Raw genomic sequence first — 27,290 nt, 5'->3', positions numbered from 1 at the left:
GGGAAGGAGCCAATAGCCATATAGGTTCCCAGGCTATTAATATCAGCTCACAGCTGTTTGCTTAGCCTTTACTGGCTAGTCTACATTGGGCCCCCAGAAAAAAATTGACACAGGGTCCCACTATAAAATCTAACAAGCAAAGGCTGGGCAGACAGCTGCGGGTTGATATTAATAGCCTTTGAAGAGGCCATAGATATTGACCCCCTCTAAGACTAAAAGCATTAGGTTTCAGCTGCCCCAGAAAAGGCACAACTAAAAGATGCACCAAATCTGGCACTTAGCCTTGTTCTTCCCACTTGCCCTGTAGTGGTGGCAAGTGGGGTTCATATTTGTGGGGTTGATGTCACCTTTGTATTGTCAGGTGACAGCAAGCCCACAGATAGAAATGGAGAGGCATCTATAAAACATCTATCCATTAGTAACCCCATAGTGATATTGTATAAAAACACAGACACCCAGAATAAAGTCCTTTATTTGAAATAATGACACAGACTCCTTTAATGAATCTTAATTAAACCATACTCACCGAACATCTAAACCACTGATGCCAACATCTCCTGCATCAAAAATAAAATAATAAACCTCAATATTCCTCACCTGTCTGCAGAGAAGATAATCCATAATGTCCCACGAAGATCCTGATGACTTTGAGACAGCCGGCGATACACTGACAGTATGTTATCACTCCTCCAGTGTATCACTGAGCTGCCTTGAGAAAGTTCTCATGCAGCGGTGCCATAAGTGAGAACACCGGAGCTGATCAACTGATAAACTCTGGTGAACTCTCTCAGCAGCTCAGTGATAAACTGCGGGAGCGATTATCTCCTGTCAGTGCATCACCTGCAGCCAGGTAGAGCGGTTACATTCTCTCGATGTGATTGTTCTACATGTGAGATCACCGTGGGGCACTCGGGATTATTTGGACTACGACGGACAGGTGAGTATATGTTGGTTTATTATTTTACATCTTCTTTCTAGTAGACGAGGGCATCGGGATTGTGCTTTAGGTGAGTATATTTTTTCATTTTTATTTGAATATATATGTAATTATTTCATTTTTTGTAACTGTGAGCACAGGCGTCGGCTGATTAGACTGTCTCCCATCAGCGGCACCTGCTGTCACTGTTATTAGTGACAGCAGACGTAGCCCGATGGGAGCAATAGTCTCATTAGCCCACATCTGCTGACTTACGGCAAGCTTTTTACCACAGGTCACCACTGTGAGTCACAATTTCAGCTGTGGGGTCACACTAACATCTAACAGCATGACCTCGCAGCACTTTGATTGATAGTCTTACCAGCGGTAGCGTTACTGTGGGTGACAGTCACAGCTGTGGGATCATGCTGATATCTAACAAGATGACCTTGCAGCGCTCTGACTGACGGTCTTATCGGCGGTAACATTACGTCCGATAAGAACAACCGTGCTGGTGTTTCTCATGCTGTCACATAGATGACAGTGTGGAAACAACATAGGAAGCTGTTAAAAATGCAAACAAAAACTCAGTAAATCCGCAAACATTTTTATACCTGCCTTTTTGCTGCGGACTTGACTGACTCAATTGAAGTCAATGGGTGAAAAACGCTGCAGAAACTCACAAAGAATTGACATGCTGCAGAAAAAAACGCACTGCAAATATTCAAAGGAAAATTACTGATCATGTGCACAACACTTCAGAATTGTCATTGAATTAGCTTGCATAAGGATTCCATAGCGTTTTTGGCCCATTTCCGCATGGAAAAACTGCCTCAAAAAAGCATAAAAAATGCACTGTGTGTACACAGCCTAAGTTTGCTCCATCAGTTAGCAGCTACTCTGTTGATGCAACCTAAGGGCCCCTGCAACAAATACAAGATCCCTGTTTAGTGATTAAATGGTAAAAAAAATAAGATTATACTTTGCTAAACAGAGTAGCCAACGCAATGACTGCCTTTGGAAGCCCCCGTTGAACTGACAGTTTGCTACTGCTATCTTCAAGAGAAACCCATTTTCTCTGTCATATTTACTTCCTGTCTGTCCTTCCATCAGTCCTTCTTCCCAATTCCTTTAATTACCTCTGTGACATGTACGGACATACGAGCGGGATTATCCAGTTTCCGAATCTTCTGATATGTCATATTAAACTTCTCTCCTATTCCCTGGTTAACTGAGTCTCGGCAAACCCGTCAGCTCTGATTTTGAAATGGGGTGTTAACGTCTTACAGAAATAGAATGAAGAGCTGTCTATAATATCTGATAACGTTCTAGAATTGGATAACCCCCTTTCAATAAATAATTGAGATGTTAAAATGTATCCTAATTATTATTATTGTAGATACAAACATTATTGAGCAAATTTACGAACTGGGCTTCCTACTTCTATATTTTCTTTTTTTGGGGTGTTTAAAATTATTTTAAAAATTATAAGAGAAAGGGCATATGAATATGATCAATCCTCAAAGGTTATTATTCATTTTTAATATTTACTCAGAATGAGGAATTGGGGGAAAAAAAAGAAGAGAAATAAGCATTGAGTTGAGTGACTTCATCCTTTATTTATATTCTAACGAGGCTACAATGACAATGAAAGCGATCAGCCTGCAGGTGTCTCCCACTGGAGGCTTTCCGAAGCCCTCGATATCATGTGCTCATGTTAACAGATTTTAACTCAGCATCTCTGCTTCCTGAGAAGCAGACGACATATGATCTTATCCACACCGTGACATCCTCAGGTAGCCGGAGTTCATTTCTTGGCGGCTCTTCTGCGTCATATTTGCAACTACCCAACGATGTCACATCGGCGGCGAAATGTTCTTTTCATCCTCATCGCCGCTTAGTTCGAAAGTGGATTTGCATATATGTTTGGAAGACAGGAAACAGAACTGAAAGGCTTTCTGCATCAGTACTCAAACTGCATGTCATTTGGGCATGGGTGAATAATGAGGAAATCCAAGAGAAAGCACAGAGCCCTGCTTGCTGTGTGTTTGAACTTAGTAGCCCTTTTGTTTTCCACTACGGCTTTCATTACAACATACTGGTGCGAGGGGACACAGAGGGTGCCCAAGCCAAACTGTGGGAAAGGCAGGAAGACAAACTGTATCAACTACAATGGTGATGACAGTCATAATGAGAGCAATTCGAATGTGGTTCACTACAGCTGGGAGACAGGGGATGACAGATTTCTGTTCAGATACTTCCACACTGGGATATGGTACTCATGTGAGGAAAATATTAATGGATCTGGTAAGTTAATATCAATTCACTTCATTGTCATCTACAAGCTGCTCGTTCATCGTCCAATGCAGAATTATTTCTGAGGACACATACTGGAATTGTCATAGCTGCAATTCATTTCTCTACGTTTTACGTCTGATTTATTTCATTCATCGCCGTAGATCAAGGTAAAGATTAAGGGAATATCTATTTTTCGTTAGTCCAAGGCTGCACTGCCTGTTGCAGTTTTCCGCATGATTAGTAATTGCTCAATCACAGTTTTGTGTTGTTTTTTTTTTATGGATGATTAATTAAATCGGAATGATATTCAATCAGGCAAAATCAGCTTTTCTGTTTTCTAGAAAATGGAGAAAATGAGCTCCAATTATCCAAGCTATATATAATAATTCAGCAACAATGTGAAATGTCTAAAAAGGAAGTTGAGTGCACGCAGATTTTATTTTGGTTGATTTCAGCTATATTTCCAGAAGCTGAAAAGCTATAAATTATAATTAGGGTCCACAAATGTAATTGCATTAAAGTGGCTCAGAGTTATATTTCATATACAGACCAATTTAATTATTCTTCTTAAAAAAAAAATAAAGTTTGCCAATTCAAAGTGGTTGATTTCTGCCAGAAAGCTCATCATCGACTTATTAAATCTCAACATACTGTAATCTGCAGACTTTAAATGTAATTTCAGCATGGTGTGAATCTTAGGGATTGCATTTTCATGTAATGAGCAGGGACTTTCAGTATATTCATGTAAGTAGCTGCCAAACCTTCCCTCAACTCCTCTATTTGTAATGGAAACCCAACAACCTGATCTCACCCATGCAAGTGGTGGCCTCTTAAGGTTTAAGCCCTCCCAAAGTTTCCATACCACATTGTTTCAGGAGCTTGCTAACTATGCCATCTATTTTTTTCCTAAATTGATTAGTGTCCCTTTAAATGTTGTTTATTCTACTTACTGATATGCTATGGCAGGAGACTGCATTGGTAATGAGTGCAGGACCTCAAGCGGAAAAGACAGCTGGGGCACACTTTTCTGGCCTGGTCTTGAAAGTAACATTGACACCTGCGGTGCATTCTGTCTTCCGGCTGGCCAGGTTTCATATGCTTCATGTCTTTTATGGGATTTTAAAAATTATTAAAACAGATACGAACCAAAATGTCAAAAAAAGATACATAGCTGGCATTGGCTAAGCCACAGCCTGGCAAACCATGTCTATGAAGACAATTCTTCACCTGTTAACAGATGTTAGTCAACATATGTAAGGTGAAATGCATATATAATATATAGTAGTTTTCTCTGTACAGCCCGTACAGATGTCAGAGAGGAGGGACATGGACACCGCCTCGTAATAGAATAAGTACACGATTATGAGGGACAGCCTTGGCGATGCTCAAAGTCCAAGTAGAAGAAATAAACATATAAGGAGGACATTCAACAGGGGCACCATGATTTTAATCTAATTGACATATTCTTTATTAAATGCCAAAGCCCAAAAAAGTGTAAAATAGTAAAAGAAAGTCCTCCTGATATAAAACAGAAGAGCTCCTATGTACCATAAAGTAATGATGAAGAGTCCTGAAGAAGGTGCTAAGATGCTATTGTGAGTAGCAAGGCCTGTCTAGAGTCATCATACGTTCGTATGTAGGACCTAACCCCCATAAATATATATATATATATATATATATATATATACTATATATATATATATACATACATATAGAGGGGTGAGGTCCTACATATGAACATATGACAACATTATATATATATATATACTGTATATATATATATATATGTATATCTATAATAATAAATGCCCTAAGCAGCTTCCGGTTGTAACAACTTCCGCCCAGTTGTAACCGGTGACGTCACCGCACACCTCTTTCCATGTTAACCCTCAACACACCACTTCTCCTCAACACACACACTCCTCAACACACACTCCTCTCACCTTTCACCATCTCCACTCACGTCCACTCACTCTTTCACTCCACATACGACCCCTTCTCTCACTCCGTCTCTCATACTCACGCCGTCATCACCGCTGATCCCCGATCCCCAACATCTTCCGCCGGCGCCATCCTGGATCCAGACGTCCTCCACGCCGGCGACATGTTCTTGCTGCGACGCCATCTTGAGTATCGTGAAATCTCGCGATACTCAAGATGGTGTCGCCGCAAGAGCATGTCGCCAACGTGGATGCCGTCGGGATCCAAAATGGCGTCGGCAAAATCTTGCGATACATTTTGGATTGGCAAAATCCCATGATACTAAAGATGGCGTCGCCGCAAGAACATGTCGCCGGTGAGGACGACGTCGGGATCCAAAATGGCGTCAGCGAAAACTCGCGAGATTTCGCCGACGCCATTTTGGATCCCGACGGCATCCACGCTGGTGACATGCTCTTGCGGCGACGCCATCTTGAGTATCACGGGATTTCACGATACTCAAGATGGCGTCGCCGCAAGAACATGTCGCCGGCGTGGAAGGACGTCTGGATCCAGGATGGCGCCGGCGGAAGAAGATGTCGGGGATCATGGAGCAGCGGCGATGACGGCGTGAGTATGAGAGACGGAGTGAGAGAAGGGGTCATATGTGGAGTGAAGGAGTGAGTGGACGTGAGTGGAGATGGTGAAAGGTGAGAGGAGTGTGTGTTGAGGAGTGTGTGTGTTGAGGGTTAACATGGCAAGAGGTGTGATGCTATCGCATCCTCCCGATGCGATAGCATCGGGCCATAATCTAGTATATATATACTGTATATCTATAATAATAAATGCCCTAAGCAGCTTCCGGTTGTAACAACTTCCGTCCAGTTGTAACCGGTGACGTCACCGCACACCTCTTTCCATGTTAACCCTCAACACACCACTCCTCCTCAGCACACACACTCCTCTCACCTTTCTCCATCTCCACTCACGTCCACTCACTCTATCACTCCACATACGACCCTTTCTCTCACTCTGTCTCTCATACTCACGCCGTCATCGCCGCTGATCCACGATCCCTGACATCTTCCGCCGGCGCCATCCTGGATCCAGACGTCCTCCACGACGGCGACATGTTCCTGCGGCGACGCTATTTTGGATTGGCGAAATCCCGCGATACTCAAGATGGCGTCGCCGCAAGAACATGTCGCCGGCGAGGACGACGTCGGGATCCAAAATGGCGTCGGCGAAAACTCGCGAGATTTCGCCGACGCCATTTTGGATCCTGACGTCGTCCACGCCGGCCACATGTTCTTCCGGCGACGCCATCTTGAGTATCGCGGGATTTCAGGATACTCAAGATGGCGTCGCCGCAAGAACATGTCGCCGGCGTGGACAACGTCTGGATCCAGGATGGCACCGGCGGAAGAAGATGTCGGGGATCGTGGAGCAGCGGCGATGACGGCATGAGTATGAGAGACGGAGTGAGAGAAGGGGTCGTATGTGGAGTGAAAGAGTGAGTGGAGATGGTGAAAGGTGAGAGGAGTGTGTGTTGAGGGATAACATGGCAAGAGGTGTGATGCTATCGCATCCTCCCGATGCGATAGCATCGGGCCATAATCTAGTATATATATATTTGCAGTATGTATTCATAGGGGTTGTGCCTTCATTGGTGGGAGAGCATTAGTCATTAGTTATTAAGATCACACTATTGGGATAAGAAGGATAAAATTAGCTAGGCTGTGTCCCCCATTCCTTCCCTTTTTTCATCCACAATGTACTTATTTGAGTACCCAATGATTAGATACTTACTTAAAACTAAAATAAAAAAATATGTACAGTATATAGTATATAGTGATATGTTGTAGGAGACAAGTTTAGTTTTAACCTAAGATAGATAGATAGATAGATAGATAGATAGAGTGAGTGTCATGTGAAAGTTTGGACATCCCTGGTCAAAATTACTGTTATTGTGAACAGTTAAGCAAGTTGAAGATGAAATGATCTTTAAAAGACCTAAAATTAAAGATGACACATTTCCTTTGTATTTTAGGTAATTTTTTACATTTAAAAATTACAAACAGGAAAATGGTCCAATGTGAAAGTTTAGTCACCGTGCATGGTTAGTACCTAGTAGCACCCTCTTTGGAAAGTATCACAGCCTGTAAACCCTTTATGTAGCCAGACAAGAGTCTTTCAATTCTTTGTTTGAGGGATTTTCATTCCTTCTTCCAGATCTGAGATTCCTCACTTATCCACAGTGGCTCGGGCTGATTGTGAAATGTAGCACATTGTTGGATGCTTTCGTCGAAATTAATATCATCTCTTGTTTAGTTAAGTTTGAGTCTTCTTCTATTTTATTTTTTTGCGAAAATGTTGGTGCAATGTGCATCGTTAACCATGGCCACTTTCCTGCCACTCTCCATTGTGACTGATCTATGAAATGCCCCTTAATGTCTACTGAAAAAAATCATCCATTATAGAAGTATTGATATGTGCCCTAATAATTTACTGTATTCCTCCAACAGTACTAGACCTTACTAGTCACTTGCAGCTCAGATAAATCCAATATCAATGGTTGAAATTCTCAGTTTAGCAAAAAGATCTCTTAGGTAATAGGTTGCAGCTGCAAGCCTGTAAAGGTGATCAATGGGTCAAGTCCAGCAAAGGCCCAATATAGGGTCCTAAAAGGAGTCATATATTCTATGGGGTACTGCTTGCCCCAATGCGGCATCCACCAGGCTTGCAGCTACAACTTATTACATACTTACCTCTCTTTCATCCTCATCTTTTTCAGTTGGACTGACGAAGGTCCATGTGGGGCCGAAACGTCTTTTTTCAATTTGTGGACAGACTGCAATAAAAATCTTCTGTGGATTCCCTCGTTAAGTTGAGTGCCAAGTTTTATTCATATGTTCACTAGAAGAAATGATGAGACATAAAAATACGAAAAAAAATACATGAAAGGAGACAAAAGTGCTAAAAATGGAACTATTTGTCAGTATGTAAAATAGTGACTGGCGTACGTAAAAGGATGAACATTTTTTTCACAATGATATTTTGCATTGCACCTAGTATGAAAAATGAAGTATATTTGTAAATTTTTTAAAAATATTCCTACAATTTTGTGCCTACAGCTCTTGTGCCCTATAGATCTCCATGGCAACAGACTAGAAACAGAAAAATGAATGCCGATATGACTGCAGGATCAGACTGCATAGGTTTCTTTGTAGTCTGTTACCATGGAGACATATACAGTAGGTCTACACACGAGTTGTGCAAACAATACTCTCTGATAGTTTTAATTAAGTCTGTCTCCTAAAGTTGCTATTTATTACATCAACGTAATAGAGCAAAAAAAAGGTTGCAAAGGGGTAAAACCTCTTCAAGTCCAAGTTAAAATGTGACTGGTGTGGTAACATTCCTCAATATAGTTATACTTCAATGACATGATGGAATATCTGTCACATTGCAGTTTTGTTGTCTTCCACTTGGCGTAGGTAGGATATGCTTTGCGTTTTAAAAACATCAAAAAACCTATAGACTACGGATCCAAATGACAGTCATGCCAATCACATGGCTACTAGGATAGCAAACCTATCCCACCACAATGGACTTTTGTAAAGTATGAAAACGTTAAGCGATAATGATAATGTAGATCAAGAAGTAGAGAATGGGAAGAGTCAGATGGCCGTATAACTTGCATGAAGATTACAACGCAATCCTCAGACAGACCATTGGCGGACGGCCAGTACGAGCATTGCAAAGCAATCCTCATCCAAGTTATATGGCTGTCTGACTCTTCCCCATTTCTAAGTAGTCTACTCTAACACTTCATTGCCCTAATTGTTATTTAGCATATGCATGTGCATGAATCACAGATAGTGAACTTTTCCATAGTAATATATTGATGGTGAATTAATGTAGTTCTGTTAGGGTACCGTTACACTTAGCTATGCACCAGCGATCCCGACAACGATATGGATCGCTGGTGCATCGCTAAGTGGTCGCTAGTGAGCTGCCACACAGGCAGATCTCACCAGCGACATCTCTGGGGTCGGAGATCATTACTTACCTGTCAGACGCGGCGATCCTGATGTCCTCCCGCCCGCATCCACACGTCGCTTGTTGGCGCCACAGGAAGCTCAGCAGGAAGCACCCGACGAGAAATGTTCCAGGACGTTCTCGCACGACCAGCGATGAGCAGCGGGGGAGTCGGTCGGAGATAAGTATCACACATAGCGATATCGCTAGCAATATCACTGCTACGTCACAAAATCGGTGACGTTACAGCGATATTGCTAGCGATATCGCTATGTGTAACGGGGGCTTTACTCTGATGGTGACGCATGCGCCAAGATTTACATATCAAATACAACAAACCCGAAAAAGGAATGGACACCTGAGCTATGTAAAATGCACATTAATTTTTATTATTACAAAACTGAATCACAAAATTCAAAATGAATACAATACTAACAAAAAACAAAAAATACAACAGGAAGCGACACCTAAATGCCACATAAAATCAGGAAAGAAAAAAAGTCTATTACGGCTCCTAAATAAAGTCTGACCAAATATGTTAATCGTGGCTTCAAAAGAAGTCCATAGAAGAAGTTACAAATACAGAATAAATCACAAATATTAGATAAGAAATGATACTTGATACATAGAGTGCAAGTGCCTCAAAGCCAAAAACAATAAACGACAAACAATACCACAATTAAGTGAAAAAATTGTACAAGCATGAAAAAGCATATATCAAATATAAAGCAACACTTAATTATACAACTAGAGCAATAGCATGTAGACCCATATATTCTGCCTTTTTTGTAGTAAATATTCCAAGGATCATAAATGAATTTATTTGTTTATACCATCTATGGGAAAGTTTGGTAAAAAGTGCAAAATGACTATTCTCATTCAACATTCTTGGGATTAATCAAGATCAGGTCACTTATGGTGAATAAGTGAGATGAGTAGAGTTCTATATGAACATTTGCATATCCATATTGCATCAATGGTGAAATAAAATGTGTTAGAACCAGTAGGGTACTGGTCTCTCACCATACTTTCATAATGGTAGTTGAAGAATGTTCATGATGGACTATGCTTACAGACAGCTCTTCATTTATCCCACATCCTGCACCAATCTCTGTGGTCCATGTGGGAAAAGACCAGAAATTAGAATACAATCAGCATTTACCTTTTCTCTCACAACAGGAAGCTGTTTAAAAGCCTTGTCAGTTTTTCATCTTATGAAGCGTTTTTTATTTAGCCAAAAAGTTCTATCTGACACTCAACCTCTCCAAAACTGAACTTCTTCTGCTCCCGCCGTCTACTAACCTCCCTAAACCTGACATTTCCCTCTCCGTGGGTGGCACCATAATAACACCCCAGCAGCAGGCACACTGTCTGGGTATTATGTTTGACACCAATTTCTCCTTCATATCCCATATACAATCTCTTGCCCACTCTTGCCGCTTACACCTAAAGAACATCTCTAGAATCCGCCCTTTTCTCTCCATGGAAACAACAAAAACCCTTACTGTCGCCTTGATCCACTCCTGCCTGGACTACTGCAATGCTCTATTAATTGGCCTCCCCGTTACTCAACTATCCCTTCTCCAGTCCATACTTAATGCAGCAGCCATGGTCATCCATCTGGCTAATCGGTACTTAGACGTGTCCGCTCTTTGACAATCTTTACATTGGCTGCCCATTCATTATAGGATCCAATTCAAAGTACTTGTTCTCACCCACAAAGCTCTCCACAGTGCAGCACCCCCCTACATCTCCTCCCTCATTTCTGTCTATTGGCCTAACCAACCACTGCGCTCTGCAAACGACTTTCGACTAACCTCTGCACTAATCCATACCTCCCACTCCCGACTTCAAGACTTCTCCTGTGCTGCGCCAATCCTCTGAAATGCTCTACCCCAAGAAATTAGGACTATCCACAATTTGCATAGTTTTAGGTGCTCCCTCAAAACACATTTGCTCAGAGCGGCCTATCACATTCACTAATCAAAGTCATTTTATGTGGAAGTGTGCATGTGTAGCCCTTTCACTATCCCCCACTCCCTCAAGATGGCTAGACCATCATTGTAAATACATCATTGTAAATACACACCTGTACTTTGTATCTCCCCTACCTCATTGTAGATTATAAGCGCTCACGAGCAGGGTTGTCTAATTTTGCTTTAATTATTGTATTGTTAACGTTGTTACTTAAGATTTGTGTTCTAAAACTGTTAAACAGTAAAGCGCTGCGGAATATGTATATAAATAAAGATTATTAATATTAGTCTCATATGACCAAAGCACCTTCTTCCACATGCTCTCTTTGTCGCCTACATGACTTTTTGCAAACTTCAAATGGGACTTCTTATGGCTTGCTTTAAAAATGGCTTTCTTCTTGTCACTCTTCCATAAAAGCCAGGTTTGTGGCATATAAGCCTAATAGTTATCATGTGGACAGATTCTCCCACCTGAGCTGTGGATCTCTGAAGCACCTTGACTGCTTCTCTAATTAGTTCTCTGCTCGCTTGGGATGTCAGTTTAGGTGGTTGGCCATATCTGGGTAGGTTTGCAGTTGTGCCATACTCCTTCAATTTTTGGATGATGGATTAAACAGTGCTCTGTGAGATGTTCAGAGCGTGGGCTATTTTTTGTAACCTAACCCTGATTTACTCTTTGCTATTTTTTGTAACCTAACCCTGATTTACTCTTCTCCACAACTTTAACCTTGACCTGTCTAGTGTGTTCCTTGAATTTCATGAAGCTGTTTGATCCCTAGTGTTCTCTAGCAAACCTCTGAGGCCTTCACAGAACAGCTGTATTTATACTGAGAATAAATTGCACACAGGTGGATTCAATTTACTAATTATGTGTCTTCTGGAGGCAATTGGTCACTCAGGATTTTATCTAAAGGTATCAGACTACTGGGGTTTGAATATAAATGCACATCACGATTTTCAGATTTATATTTTTAAAATATTTAGAAAACTATGTATAATTTCCTTTATACTTCACAAATACTTGTTACTTTGTGTTGATATATCACATAAAATTTAAGTAAACTATATATTGTCAGGAACCCCGCACTGCACTTGCTCACTGAGCCAGTGCCTGTGTCCTGAGTACAAAAACAGTGCTCAAAGATACCTGTGGAGCGGGGCAGCAGCGGTGATGATGCGTGCTTCAGAGTATCAGGACCTGAAGCACATGACTGCTGGGGGCGTGGCCTAAGCTCCACAGAGCTAGGAGCTGCAGGGAAACTCCTAGAAAGGTAACTACAGGACAATGTTACCAAGGGGCATAGACAGAGACAGAAACCAGATGAAGCCGGGGTCAAAGCACAAGATAGCAATACAGTACCAAATGGTTAGACAGAACGGATAGTCAGGACGTAGCAATAGATCAGAAAACCAGAATGGGCAATAGACGGTACAATAGGGACAAACTGTAACGGAGTAACGATAGCCAAGCCAGGAGGTCAGAACTAGAAAAGACAATAGTACCAAAACGAGAGATGGAGTACAGAGTGAGGGAACAGACCGGGTCATACACGGGAAGCAAACAAGCAACGCAGAATACACGCACACCAGGGGTCAGACACACGGCCGGAACAACAGTATAGCTGGCAGAGAACCCTGGTAAAGAGTGAGTATAAATACCCCTCCCAGATCCAGAAAGAGGCCACGAACACTTAACCCTGTGAGTGCAGGGCAAGAACCCTGTTCAAACCATGACATATATAGGTTTGTGGATATAACTTGAAACAATGTGGAAAAGTTCACAGGGTACGAATATGTTTTGAAAGTATTGTATATGTATATAGTACACTTATTTATATGTAGATATATGTACTGTATATATATTGACTTTGAGTGTGTTTTCTCAGGGCACAGTATGCAGTCAGACATTTTTCGTTTTCATTTAAAAAAAAAAACTCAGTTTGAATCTGATGGCACCAAGTTAGTCACTTGAGCACCTATGTGTTGTGCCCAGTTTCTGCCATTTTATAAAAATACAGTTCTCTAATGTTTTGTTGAACTTCCTCTTTCTGATTCTAGAAGCACCTTGCATGTTGCTCTTATCCAGTTTTTCCCACACTCCAGTCCTCACAGCCCCCAACAGATCATGTTTTTAATATTTTCTTAATATTGCACAGCTGAGACAGTTTCTAATGCCTTGATAATAACTATCACCTGCAATACTAAGGAAATCTTGAAAACAAGATCTGTTGGGGGCAGTGAGGACTGGAGTTTGCTCTAATCTTTTGCCCAAGAAGAAAAAAGACACTATACTCTTTTTCGACTTTACTTAGTGATTTACACAGTATTGTTTGACAACTACAGAACTTCAATAGTGAGCTGGAAAAATTATAAAAGGACACATACTGTATAAACACATAAAAAGACCCTATTGTGGAAAATAAACACATCAAGGCAATTAACAAGAGGTGAAATTAATAAGCATTTTGACCCTATAGATGTTTATTCATGACTTAATGCACTGTGGATGGTGCAAAGTAAAATCACCAATACTTCTACAGATATGTCATTTCTGCACCTAATATTTTGTGCCCAGATGGTGGTATCGGAGACATACACCTCTTCACTTGTTATGTGGGTGCAATGTCATATATATGGTATAAAGTGCTGCTTGGGCTAAACTGTGAAAGGAATGGCCATCTTTTGGCTTTTGGAGCTCGAATTTTGGCTTTCCTAGAATCATAGAATGTTAGAGTTGGAAGGGACCTCCAGGGTCATCATGATCAACCCCTTTGCTCAATGCAGGATTCACTAAATCATCTCAGACAGATGTCGGTCCAGCCTCGGTTTGAAGACTTCCATTGAAAGAGAACTCACCAGCTCTTGTGGCAGCCTGTTCCACTCATTGATCATCCTCACTTTCAAAAAGCATTTTTCTAATATCTAATCCGTATCTTCTCAATTTCAGTTTCATTCCATTGCTTCTTGTGTCTCCATGAGCAAATGAGGATAAGGATGATCCCTCTACACTGGGACATCTCTTCATATATTTGTAGACAGCTATTAAGTCTCCTCTCAGTTTTCTCTAATTGTTTGCAGACCAGTCATCGTTCTGGTCGGTTTTTAGGCTCCATGTCACTTTTGCAGATCACCTGAGCTGCCAATACAATGGAAAAATAAAAAGAAAGCCCATTTTGGAGACAACAAGTCTTCAGTGTAATTCATCTACTATTAGGTTGTTTTGCTCAGCATTTACTGTAATTTCATTATATAACATGGGGGAGCATATGAAGGTTGTTAATCTTGGCAACTGATGAACCATTCTTTGAAAACTCCATAAAAGTTATTCAAAGGTTACTCTTTGAAGCGTATAAACAAGTGGTATGCGTTTGCAAAAAAAATGTATATTTATTTCAAAAAATGGTCAAACATAATGATAGTTATACTAGATACAGAAATAACCTCTGTAGCTCAGCTCAGCTGGACCTTTGAAACGCCTTTTGTGGATTTTCAAACATTCAGAACATTTTTTATAGTGTTTTTTATTACATTTATTCCCTTTTTTCTCAGGAGAGGTGACCAAAGACAGCAATTATAGTACAGTTTTTTCTCTTTTTTTATGAGGATCAGCAAGCGATAACTTGTTAGTTTCAGATATTTTAGATGCAGCAATACCTTATAATCTATTTTATTACAGATACAGTGGCCTTTGCCAAGGGGTTAAAAGATAAAGTTCTTTACGGTTTTCCTCACAGGATAATCAATATAAAATGTTTAAATGTCTTAAAATGGTATGAAACAAAATACATCATAGAATTACGTGGATGTAAAAGTTAAAGAAATTATAATCACTGAAATAATGAGGACTAGTTCTGGGGATCAAAAAAAAGTCTGGCTAGAGAATATACACATGTTTATATCACTTTAACTACCAGTAGAGGAAATTAGAAAACTACGGATATGTGCACACATTAGGTAGTTGGTGCCAAAATTTCTGCACCATTTCTGAATCTCTTGGCAGAAAAAACACAGCGTATAATACACACATTTTTGCCTTATTTTTTATGCATTTTTAAAAAAATTGGTGCAGATTTTCCCTACTCATTAGTATGAGTAAAAAATAACCAAATTTATGAACTGGGATATAAACTGTGTGCATACAACCTTATCTACATGCATGTCACTTGACAAACGGTAAGGTTTTTAGTATTAGGGCAGAGACACACTGGCGAATTTTTCGTCCGAGAATCGGATCGTAAAACTTGCCCTGGCCGGCATTTCTCCTGACCTGAGCATGACAGCGTGAAGGATTACTATGCAGCTGTCAAGTTCAGGTCAGGAGAGGTCCCGGCCAGGGCAAATTTTACGATCCGATTCTCGGACGAAAAATTTGCCAGTGTGTCTCTGCCCTTAGAGTTAGGACTGTCCCAATTATGGTCGCCTCGATGAGGCGGGATTGCCTTCGCATTTTGTTTGTCAAAAAACATGGTAACTAAATACTGCATATTATTTTCATGCACTATGCTATTTATTTATTTAGTGCAGGGTATTCAATCATTATGTTTCTGTCCTTGGTTTTTTCATTAGTGTTAGTTAAACCGGCAGCAAAAACGCTGAAAGAATTGACATACTGCAGATTTAACTCTGCACCAAATCTGCAAGTCAGAAATAAGTAGTGTGTGCATGAGACTTCAGGATTCTCATTCACTTTGCCAGCATCAGGAAACCTTTCAAGTTTTGTGACAAATCTGCACAGAAAAAAAGTGTCAAATCTACAACGTGTGCACTGGCTTTTAGGCTATGTTCACACGTTGCATTTTTGCTGCCTTTTTTTTGTAGGCAAAACCTGCTCTCTTCTCAATAAAGAAGATCAAAACAAGTCAATTCAGAACATAATAGTCATAAAGTCAAAATAAACTATCCAAATCTTTATTAAATATTATCAGAACAAAGGCAAACAGAGGGTTAAAATGTGGAATCAAAATCAGCATCCAGGCAAAAGGCTAGAAGACCCACAACAATAAGATTTATAATGCACACCAAACATAGTTCATCCTACAATGTCCATGTTGTAACAGGACAAGATCCCATATGGCAGACAATGCTGCATATTCAATATTATTCACTATTGTGATAATAAGAGGGAAAATGCAGCCATAGGAAATCCACTAAATTGATGCATACCGACCACCAAAATGCATGTGAACATAGGCCTCCCGAAGAAGCTGTGAGAAATGCGCGTCGGGGCAGAGGGACTTCCGGGGATCTCCACTTACCTGCCGCTGGTATGTTCACATTTTTACATCATTTATTGATACAGCATCACATGTGCATGCGTAATTGTGAATTTGGGGAGAAGTGGCTACGTAGTCCTGCACATTTATATGCCAGTTTGGCTTATGTATACTATATTAGAGGATGCTGTGGTTACTTGTTACTCATTAGCTTTCTCATTGTTCATTAATTGGGTATGTGAAACCAGCTACTATTGTGGTCGGCATGCATCAATTTAGTGGATTTTCTATGGCTGCATTGTCCCTCTTTATTTATTCAGCACCTTATCTTGTTATGTGTTTTTAATTATTATCAATAAAGTACGTTTTTATTATATATACCATTCGGTGGTACCTTGTTTTTTCACTACACAGTTATCACAATAGTGAATAGTTGATTCTGTGGTATATAGTATCCCCAAGGTGGATGGGGTTTATCAATATTTAGGGCATTTTTTGTGATTTAATGACCAATATTAGTAATACTTGGACAGATGCCATAAAGTATACATAAAAAAATATGTAGCATATATATATATATATCTTGCAGAGTGCAACAGCGGGATCACACGTGGTTGGTGGATGCTGATTTTGCTTCCGCATTTTAACCCTCTGTTTGCTTTTATTCTGATAAAGATTTGGATAGTTTATTACTTTGGACTTTATGACTGCTTTGTTCTGATTTGGCTTGTTTTGGTATTGTTCTGCATTTGGTCCACATTTGGTCCATATGTATGCCATGGGTGATGTGTAATATATTATTTTGAAATTGGTAGTGGATATTTATCACCCACTTGGTATAGTATGCTTGCCATCTATTTTTGTCAATAAAGAAGATGCATACAAAAAGCAGGTTTTGCTGCTTTTTTGCTGCGTTTTTATCAAGTACATTTGTCTCTTGAGCATGCTGATAAAGTTTAGTGCCCCCACAAAAAAAGATGCACTTTCCATGGGTGAAAAAATGTTGAAAAAGCATGCAGCCTATTTTTCTTCAAGTGCCTCCTTATTGTGCATCTTGAAACAGCCACACCGCTAGCTTTCAGAGAGTCCAGAATTTCAGCTGATATTATTTGTGGGTTTTTATTTGCATCCCGAACAATTTTCCTGACATTTGTCACAGGTCACAGGTGTTACCTTAATTAGCCATTTATACCCATGTGTCAACTTCTGTGCATGTTATCAGGCCCAAATCACCAGGGTATGTGAACTTTTGATCAGGGCCATTTGGATGTTTTGGGTTGTCATTATGATTTAAAAAGAGAAAACACAGTAGTTTGACAATAAATGGCTTCACCCAACCACTAACCATGAGTGGGGAAAAAGTTTTGGTGTTATCATTCATATTCTCTGAAAAAAGGACAAGAAAACAAAAATTCTGCCGGGGTATGTAAACTTTTGAGCACAATTGTAGCTTCCTATATACATACATACTTCCCAAACACATATGAAAAAAACACACATACTCACCTCACTCCCATTCCCCCAGCACTCTATTCTTGTCTCTAGTGCACTGATTATCGGTACAGTAGACACAAAGAAGTGATGTCATCTCACACGTTGTCTCACAAGCTGGAAGAAGTAGCCATCGGCTCTGTTCGCCACTAAAAAATTCACTACTGTCTGCATCCTGAGGATGCGGAAAGTGGTGACATCATGCAGCAGCTAACGGGTGATGGGTGAGGGCATGGTGCAGCCTATGCGCCACTGTTTTCAGTTCTCGGGTTGGACTGGAACAGCCTGGAGAGCTAGATGTGATCCCCATGGGTCGCATTTTGCCCAGTTCTGATCTAGTGTATAAAAAAGCCATAATACATATATATTTTTTTGTTTCTGGTGTAAAGAAAGGGGAGGGGTAACACAATTAAAAAGTGTCATTTGGGGGATATAAAAAAACAAAAAACAAAACAAAAACAAACTCACATGAATGTAGTGTTTAAAAACGTTTCGTTCAAACCGAAGGCTAATTTTACATATGTCAAGTTCTCTTTTAGTGTGTGTGTACCTGAGGCAGAAATCCAAAGCTGAAAGTCAGACTTCTGCTACAGATGTACAGGTGAATCCGCAGGTGGATAAGTCCCTTTGTTTATTCAGTGCGCCTAATCCGTAGATTTTCCATAAGGAATATGGACTACTAAAGTACATCCTATGGATTGTAAAACCTGAAGCATGTTCATTATGCTGCAAAAATGTCTGGCACTATAGGTGAATGGAGTATAAAATAGGTCATTCGCTAGCATTAGCTGCATGGCATAGCTCTTTCACCCCAAAGACGCAACACCATTAAAATAATGAACCAAAATTACTTTGGAACAATTTTGTCAGGATAACTGGTCAGCAGGATTTCTGGACCATTGAGAGACAGATTACCATATTTTTACTCTAATGCTTTCTCTCTTCAACAGCTTCAATGGGTTATTTTTCTCTCTACAGAGACTCTTCTATTTCTAAGCAGGCTTCAAGGCTTTATCTCAACTCACACTGAAAACATTAAACTTTGGATAAAGCAAAATAGAATAAACAAAACTAAAAAAAATTAAATATTGGTAAATCAATTTCCATAATCTGCTCGAAATTCACAACATTTTTATGCCTAATATATGGTCCTTTCTTCTATCCCACACTAAAGACTTGGTGACAAAATATTGAAGTCACCACAAAAGATTAATATTGACCTACAAGGTTCTTAGCGAGGTATAAATTACCAAATGCAAAAATTATAAATCTTGTGGACTGATGATGATATACATCTGCAGATTCCCCAACCCGCTGCCCTGGATTTACATTTTTCTGCCTATGCGGATAACAACGGCGCTTCAGGTAAAGGTGGTGCTCAAGTAGGATCCTATCCCTTGATACAATGCAATATGAAAACTTGATACGCGATAAATAGAAATGTTAGGATAATTGTATTCAGTGTTGTACAATTCAGAATCTATATAAGACGTTTCGATCTCAATCACAAGTCTTCATCAGCACTGGAAATAATAATACATATATAAAAGTCAGATAGTAAAAACATGCATCATAGGGTCCAAACATTGTGATATCAGAAAATAAAATAACTAAATTAAATTAGGAGCGAATGGAAGCAAGCTATCAATTAAGTTTAAGGTGAACTTGTAAAAAAAATGCTTCTAAATCTGAAAAATTCAATACAAATCAAACGTCTTCTGTCTACAGAAGGTGCATCATGCACACCATGATATAGTAGATAAAACAGATAAATAAAAGCAGAGTTGAAGACAAGACCTATACGCACATAAAGGCAAAGGCCTCTCACTCCAGGCCAGCAGGGGGGTGAAGCAACCGGAGACCCGTCTGTCCAATTAGTCTGCAACGCCATTTGGTCCAATTTCTGTTTTTGTTTTTTCCTCATTTTCTTCACAGAGCCATAACCTTTTTTATTTTTATGTCGACATAGACATATGATGGCTTGTTTTTTGCAGGATGAGTTGCATTTTTTCAGTGACACCATTCATTTTAAATCATACTGAACTGGAAAACAGGAAACAAATTCCAAGTGGGGATAAATTGTGATAAAAAAGGCAAATCTTACATTTTTTTATAGGAATTGTTTTTACGATGTACATTTTGTGGTTAAAATGACCTGATGATATCGTTCTCCTCATCAGTATGATTATGGCGATAACTAACATGTCCAGATTTTTTATTATTTTAGGGGTGGAAAAGAAAATCAAATGTTTTAACCTCTTTCCGACATATGACGTACTATCCCGTCAGGTGACCCGGGCCCGTATGACCATGGACGGGATAGTACGTCATTGCGATCAGTCGCGCTCACGGGGGGAGTGCGGCTGATCGCAGCCGGGTGTCAGCTGATTCTCACAGCTGACACACAGCATTAAGTGCCAGGAGCAGTCACGGACTGCTTCCGGAACTTTAACCCTCGGTACACTGCGATCAAACATGATCGCAACATTCCGGGAGCAGGCAGAGAGGCTGTCAACTCTGACAGCCCCTCTGCCTTTGGATCGGAGTCCCCACAGCATGACGCGGGGTCCCGATCGCTCCCATGGTAACCCAATGTCATCATGACGACATCCGGGTTACCAGAGCTCAGAGACTTACTGTCATGTGCAGTGCATATCAGGAAGTCTCTGAGGTCAGTGTGCACAGAGTGCAGCACTGACAGCTTATATGGCATGCAAATCTGCTTGCCATGTAAGGGATCAGCCGGCACAAAATGAGTGTCCCATAGTGGGACAGTGTAAAAATAAGAATGAAATAAAATAAAAATTAAATAATATTAAAAATATTAAAATATAATAAAAAATAATGATAAAAAAATCAATATACTGTAATAAAATCAATATTTGCATTAAAAAAAACTAAACAATATAAATGTTAGGCATTGGGTTCCGGTCGCTGCACAGCTGGAATCCCAAGCCTTGCATTCAGAGGTCTCCCATTTCTCTCTGGCCACACAGGAGGCTGCTCAGCAGACTCATCGATCCAGGCGCTCTGCTCAGACCAGCTCTGTAGGCTTGGCTGCTGCTTCCACCTCTGGTCTAGCTATAGCAATGCATGCGATCTACTCCAGGGACTAAGTCGTCCTTTCGGTTCTCTCATTGGAGATCGGAGGTCACATGCTCAGGTCCTTCTCCAGCTTGGATTGGACCATCATGGGAGTCAAGAAGGTCCCGAAAGGATGCTGCTATAAAAGAGCCGCATGGCCACACGGCCATGCGCTAGTATAGACTCTTATTAAGTTTTGTGTGAGTGATGATGGATGCATGTTTCTGGTGACTGGCTCATTATGACTCCCCTCCCTTGGATACGCATGTTATAGGGCTATTAGAGTCAGAGTCAGCGCCTTGTAGTGGCTAAGTCTAGTGCCACAGTGCTTCCCAGTCACAGCACCTTTCTAAGCACCATATTGTGCCATTCAGTGAAGAGAAAACAGCTGCACTCTGGGAAATTTTGATTTTCAATGCAAAAATTTTTTTATTGAAGACACCACAGGGGAATAGTGCGTTGAGGTAACGTTTCGACCCTATGTCAGGTCTTTTTCAAACCTCACTTAAAGCACAAGAGAAAAAGAAGCAATCACGGCAGTATGAATGTGCAGGAGGGGCTAAAGTGCCATATGTAAAAGTCCGGTCTGGCAAGGACCAGGCAGAGGTCTTGAGATGAGCTGGAAGCGTGGGGCAGCAAGCACCGTCTGTGGTGTAGCCATTCAGCACAAGGCACCTGAGTGACTGCATCCGCCTGCGTGACGCCGTGTGCAGTCTAGTGCTTTCCTTACCCTAGTCAGGGTGGTTAGTGGCGTCCACCTGAGCGGTGCAGTATGCACTAGGTGAGTTACTATTTCAGTTATTTCCTTGCTGGCACCGCAGCTGCGGTGCCGAGTGCTAGTGGACTAGAGGGACTCTGACCCCGTGTCCTTGGGGCAGAGTCCTGTGTCCGCATACTAGCGCTCATACAGCTGAGACCTGTGAGCTTAACAGGCTCCGCTGTTTACACTGTACGGCTACGCTGTTCTGTGGAGCCACAGGACTCGCTTCCGTCCACACCGGGTGATATTAACCCACGTGTGTTCGTTTATTTGTTGCCGTATATCCTCCGCCATTACTCAGCAGCAGGATCCATCTCTGCATGGTGGACCCCAGGCTGCGAACACACCTCATATCTCCCTTCTTATTATTTGGTGTGTTCCGCAGGCCCTAACAATAAGTACACATATTTAGTATCGCCGCATCCATAACGACCCGACTTATAAAACTGTCCCACTAGTTAACCCCTTTAGTGAACACACCATTAAAAAAGGCAATAAAACAATGCTTTATCATCATACTGCCAAACAAAAAGTGGAATAATACGCTATCAAAAAGATGGATGTAAACAAATGTGGTACTACTGAAAACGTCATCTTGTCCTGCAGAAAAACAAGCCACCATAGAGCTCCATCACCAGAAAAATAAAAGTTGTAGCTCTCAGAATAAAGCGATGCCAAAACATAAAAAAAATATAAATGAGGTATCGCTTTCATCGTAACACCTGAAGAATAAAACTGCTTTATCAATTTTACCACAAGCGGAATGGTATAAATGCTCTCCCCCAAAAGAAATTCATGAATTTCTGTTTTTTGTTTATTCTGCCTCCCAAAAATCGAAATAACAAGCTATCAAAAAATGTCATGTGCCCGAAAATGGTACCAATAAAAACGTCAACTTGTCCTGCAAAAACTTGACCTCACATGACTCTGTGGGACAAAATATGGAAAAATGATAGCTCTCAAAATGTGGTGATGCAAAAACTATTTTTTGCAATAAAAAGCGTCTTTTAGTGTGTGAGAGCTGCCAAGCATAAAAATCCGCTATAAAAACCTACTATAAATAGTAAATCAAACCCCCTTTATCACCCGCTTAGTTAGGGAAAAATAATAAAATAAAAAAAGTGTATTTATTTCAATTTTATCATTAGGGTCAGGATTAGAGTTAGGGTTAGTGCTAGGGTTAGGGCTAAAGTGAGTTGGGCTAAAGTTAGAGTTAGGGTTGAGGCTAAGTTAGGGTTAGGGGTGGGGCTATAGTTAGGATTAGGGTTCAGGCTAAAGTTAGGGTTAGGGTTGGGGCTAAAGTTAGAGTTAGGGTTGGGACTAAAGTTAGGGTTATGGTTAGGGATGGGATTAGGGTTAGGGCTGGGATTAGGGTTAGGGGTGTGTTAGGGTTAGGTTTGTGGTTAGTGTTATGGTTAGAGTTGGGACTGGGGTTAGGGTTGGAGTTAGAATTGGGGGGTTTCCACTGATTAGACACATCAAGGGCTCTCCTAACACGACATGCGTCTGATCTCAATTCCAGCCAATTCTGCGTTGAAAAAGTCAAATGGTGCTCCTTCCCTTCCGCATATGGGGTATCACCATACTCTGGACAAATTGCACAACAACTTTTGGGATACAATTTCTCCTGTTACCTTTTGGAAAATAAAAAATTGGGGGAGAAAAGAACATTTTTGTGAAAAAAATAAGATTTTTTATTTTTACGGCTCTACATTATAAACTTCTGTGAAGCACTTGGGGGTTCAAAGTGCTCACCACACATCTAGATAAGTTCCTTAGGGGGTCTACTTTTCAAAATGGTGTCACTTGTGGGGGGTTTCCACTGTTTGGGCACATCAGGGGCATTGAGGGTGTGTGCACAAGCTGCGGATTCTGCTGCGGTTCCGCGGCGGTTTTGGCCGCTGAGGGTACACAGCAGTTTTTGCTGCGGTGTACAGTACCATTATTCCCTATGGGAATAAAAAACTGCAGTGCAGACGGTGCAGATTTTTCCGCTCGTTTTTTCTGTGGTTTTGAAGCCGCAGAAAGAATTGACATGTCAATTCTTTCTGCGGATTCCGCTGCGGTTTGCCATCTCCTCCATTGAGGAGATGAAAAACCGCAGGGCAAAACCGCAGAGCAATCTGCAGGCAGGTAAAACCGCAGGTCTTTTGACCTGCAGATTTACCTGCGGATTTTACAAAATCCGCGCGGCCAAATCCGCACTGCAATCCGGAGCGTGTGCACGTACCCTGAAATTTCAAACAGCGCTCCTTTCCTTCCGAGATCTGCCATGCGCCCAAACAGTTGTTTACCTGCACATATAGGGTATCGGCGTACTCGGGACAAATTGTACAACAAGTTTTGGGGTCTGATTTCTCCTGTTCCACTTGGTAAAATAAAACAAATTGGATTTGAAGTAATATTTTTTAGAAAAAAAGTTAAATGCTCATTTTTATAAAACTTTCCAAAAATTCCTGTGAAGCACCGGAATGGTTAATAAACTTCTTGAATGTGGTTTTGAGCACCTTGAGGGGTGCAGTTTTTAGAATGGTGTCACTTTTGGGTATTTTCTATCATATAGACCCCTCAAAGTGACTTCAAATGTAATGTGGTCCCTAAAAAAATGGTGTTGTAAAAATGAGAAATTGCTGGTCAACTTTTAACCCTTATAACTTCCTAACAAAAAAATTATGTTTCCAAAATTGTGCTGACGTAAAGTAGACATGTGGGAAATGCTATTTATTAACTGTTTTGTCTGATATAACTCTCTGATTTAAGGGCACAAGTATTAAAAGTTTGAAAATTGCAAAATTTTCAAAATTTTCGCCAAGTTTCCTTTTTTTTTTCCAAAAATAAACGTAAGTTATAGCAAAGAAATGATACAAAAAAAAATTTTGGTTCCAAAATTGTGCTGATGTAAAGTAGACATGTGGGAAATGTTATTTATTAACTATTTTGTGAGACATATTTCTGTGTTTTAAGGGCGTGAAAATTCAAAGTTGGAAAATTGCAAAATTTTTGCCAAATTTCCATTTTTTTTCACAAATGAACACAAGTCCTATGAAAGAAGTTTTACCACTATCATGAAGTACAATATGTCACTAGAAAACAATGTCAGAATCACCGGGATCCATGGAAGCATTCCAGAGTTATTACCTCTTAAAGCAGTGGTGGGGAACGTCCGGCCCGCGGGCCGTATACAGACCGCCATATCATCCTGTGCGGCCTGCAGCAATTTTCCCCATTTTTTGGCAACGGGCCCTTTAAGAGGTGCCACGGTATTGTGCTCAGCAGGGCCGTATTTTCCCCTCCCCCCAATCATACTCACCTCCTCCAGCCGTGCCTGCGCTGCAGTTCCCATGGTCCTGCTCTTCCTGTGTCAGCACGCGGTCACGTGGTACCGCTCATTAAGATCATGAATATGGACATCACTCCACTCTCATAGGCGTGGTGCCCATATTCTTGACCCTAATGAGCCGTAACACGTGACCGCGTGCTCACACAAACAGGAAGAAGCAGCAGAATGGACCAAGCCACAGGAGAGCCAGGGGGAGAGAACGAGCGGCGGGGGGAGAGAGAAAGAGCGGCGGGGGAGAGAGAAAGAGCGGCGGGGTAGAGAGGGTAGAGAGAAAGAGCGGCGGGGGGGAGAGAGAAAGAGTGGTGGTGGGGCAATGGGCACTTGTGGGGTACAGAATGAGCGGAGCCTGCAATGGGGATATGGCTGCACTGAGGAGATGGGTGCTCTGAGGAGATGGCTGCACTGGGAAAACGGGTGCACCGAGGAAATGGGTGCACTGAGGCGATGGCTGCACTGGGGAAACGGGTGCACTGAGGAGATGGCTGCACTGAGGAGATGGCTGCACTGAGGAGATGGCTGCACTAGGGAGATGGGTGCACTGAGGAGATGGCTGCACTAGGGAGATGGCTGCACTGAGGAGATGGCTGCACTAGGGAGATGGCTGCACTAGCTAGATGGCTGCACTGGGGAAACGGGGGCACTGAGGAGATGGCTGCACTGAGGAGATGGGTGCACTGGGGAAACAGGTGCACTGGGGAGATCGCTGCACTGGGGAAACGGGTGCACTGAGGAGATGGGTGCACTGGGGAAACGGGTGCACTGAGGAGATGGGTGCACTGAGGCGATGGGTGCACTGGGGAAATGGGTGCACTGAGGAGATGGCTGCACTAGGGAGATGGCTGCACTAGCTAGATGGCTGCACTGGGGAAACGGGGGCACTGAGGAGATGGCTGCACTGAGGAGATGGGTGCACTGGGGAAACAGGTGCACTGGGCAGATCGCTGCACTGGGGAAACGGGTGCACTGAGGAGATGGGTGCACAGGGGAAACGGATGCACTGAGGAGATGGGTGCACTGAGGCGATGGGTGCACTGGGGAAATGGGTGCACTGAGGAGATGGCTGCACTGGGGAAACGGGTGCACCGAGGAAATGGGTGCACTGAGGCGATGGCTGCACTAGGGAAACGGGTGCACTGAGGAGATGGCTGCACTAGGGAGATGGCTGCACTAGGGAGATGGCTGCACTGAGGAGATGGCTGCACTGAGGAGATGGGTGCACTGAGGAGATGGCTGCACTTGGGAAATGGGTGTACTTGGGAAGCGGGGGCACTGAGGAAATGGCTGCACTGAGGAGATGGCTGCACTGGGGAGATGACTACAGTGGGAAGACGGCTGCAGTGTGCAGGGTAATAACGGTACCTCAGGCCCGTTGCTCGGGTGTCCTCCGAGTATTTTGGCGTGCTCGGAGATTTAGTTTTCGTCACCTCAGCTGCATGATTTATGGCTGCTGGACAACCTGAATACATGTGAGGAATACTTGTTTGTTATGGAATCCCCACATGTATTCAGGCTGTCCAGCAGCCGCAAATCATGCAAATGCATCGACAAACTAAATACTCAGAGGACACCCAAGCATGCTCGGGAAAATCCGAGCAATGAGAATACTCGCTTATCATTATTAATAATTTTATACGGCCCCCGAACGCTATTATAAAATTCCAAATGGCTCTCGGCAGAAAAAAGATTCCCCACCCCTGTCTTAAAGGGACAGTGGTCAGAAATGTAAAAATTCATCTGGTCATTAACTTGCAAACCACCCTTGGGGGTAAAGGGGTTAAAAATAATTTGGGGGGTTGTGTTGCCATTTTCAATTTTCAGTCGATGGAGCTGTGTGATGCTTATTTTTGGCGGGTCAAGACAACGTTTTTATTGACACCATTTTGAAATATATATGACATTCTGAGTGCTTGTGGCAATATGTTTTGTGGCATTGCAGCCTCCAAAGAAAGTAATTTTAAAGGTAACCGGATCTGAAGTGTTTCTACACGCTTTGGAGTTATAACACAAGTAGTAACAGATAAAATTGCAGCTTTATTATCTACCCTATTGTGCTCTTGCATTGCTTTACAAAAAAGTAATTTTCCCATTCTTTAATTTTTTTAATTTATGGTGTTTACCGATCGGGTTAATTATTTTTACATTTTGATAGATCGCACTTTTCTGAACGTGGCGATGCCAAATATGTATATTTTAGTTGTCTTTTCATTATCTTTATTTTTGATGGGGGACAATAGGAGTCCCCGCGACTGCA

General features: G+C 41.6%; 1 protein-coding gene across 2 annotated transcripts in view; it reads left to right on the top strand.

Moving 5' to 3' along the window:
* Positions 1-2,627: 2,627 nt before the first annotated feature.
* Positions 2,628-27,290, top strand: part of GSG1L (GSG1 like) — a 355,659-nt gene continuing 330,996 nt past the window's right edge. Inside the window, exon 1 of one of the 2 annotated variants that reach the window (XM_073542778.1) lies at positions 2,628-3,223. In XM_073542778.1, the coding sequence (XP_073398879.1) occupies positions 2,920-3,223 (304 nt within the window). In that variant the 5' untranslated portion in view covers positions 2,628-2,919. The remainder of the gene's footprint in view (positions 3,224-27,290) is intronic. The other variant, XM_073542777.1, reaches the window with a different exon arrangement.

The sequence above is a fragment of the Dendrobates tinctorius genome, unplaced genomic scaffold (genome assembly GCF_039654945.1).
Source record: "Dendrobates tinctorius isolate UK_male_01 unplaced genomic scaffold, ASM3965494v1 ptg000129l, whole genome shotgun sequence".
Taxonomy (NCBI): domain Eukaryota; kingdom Metazoa; phylum Chordata; class Amphibia; order Anura; family Dendrobatidae; genus Dendrobates; species Dendrobates tinctorius.
Note: the sequence above shows the minus strand (reverse complement) of the source record. Positions and strands in the feature narration are given on the sequence as shown.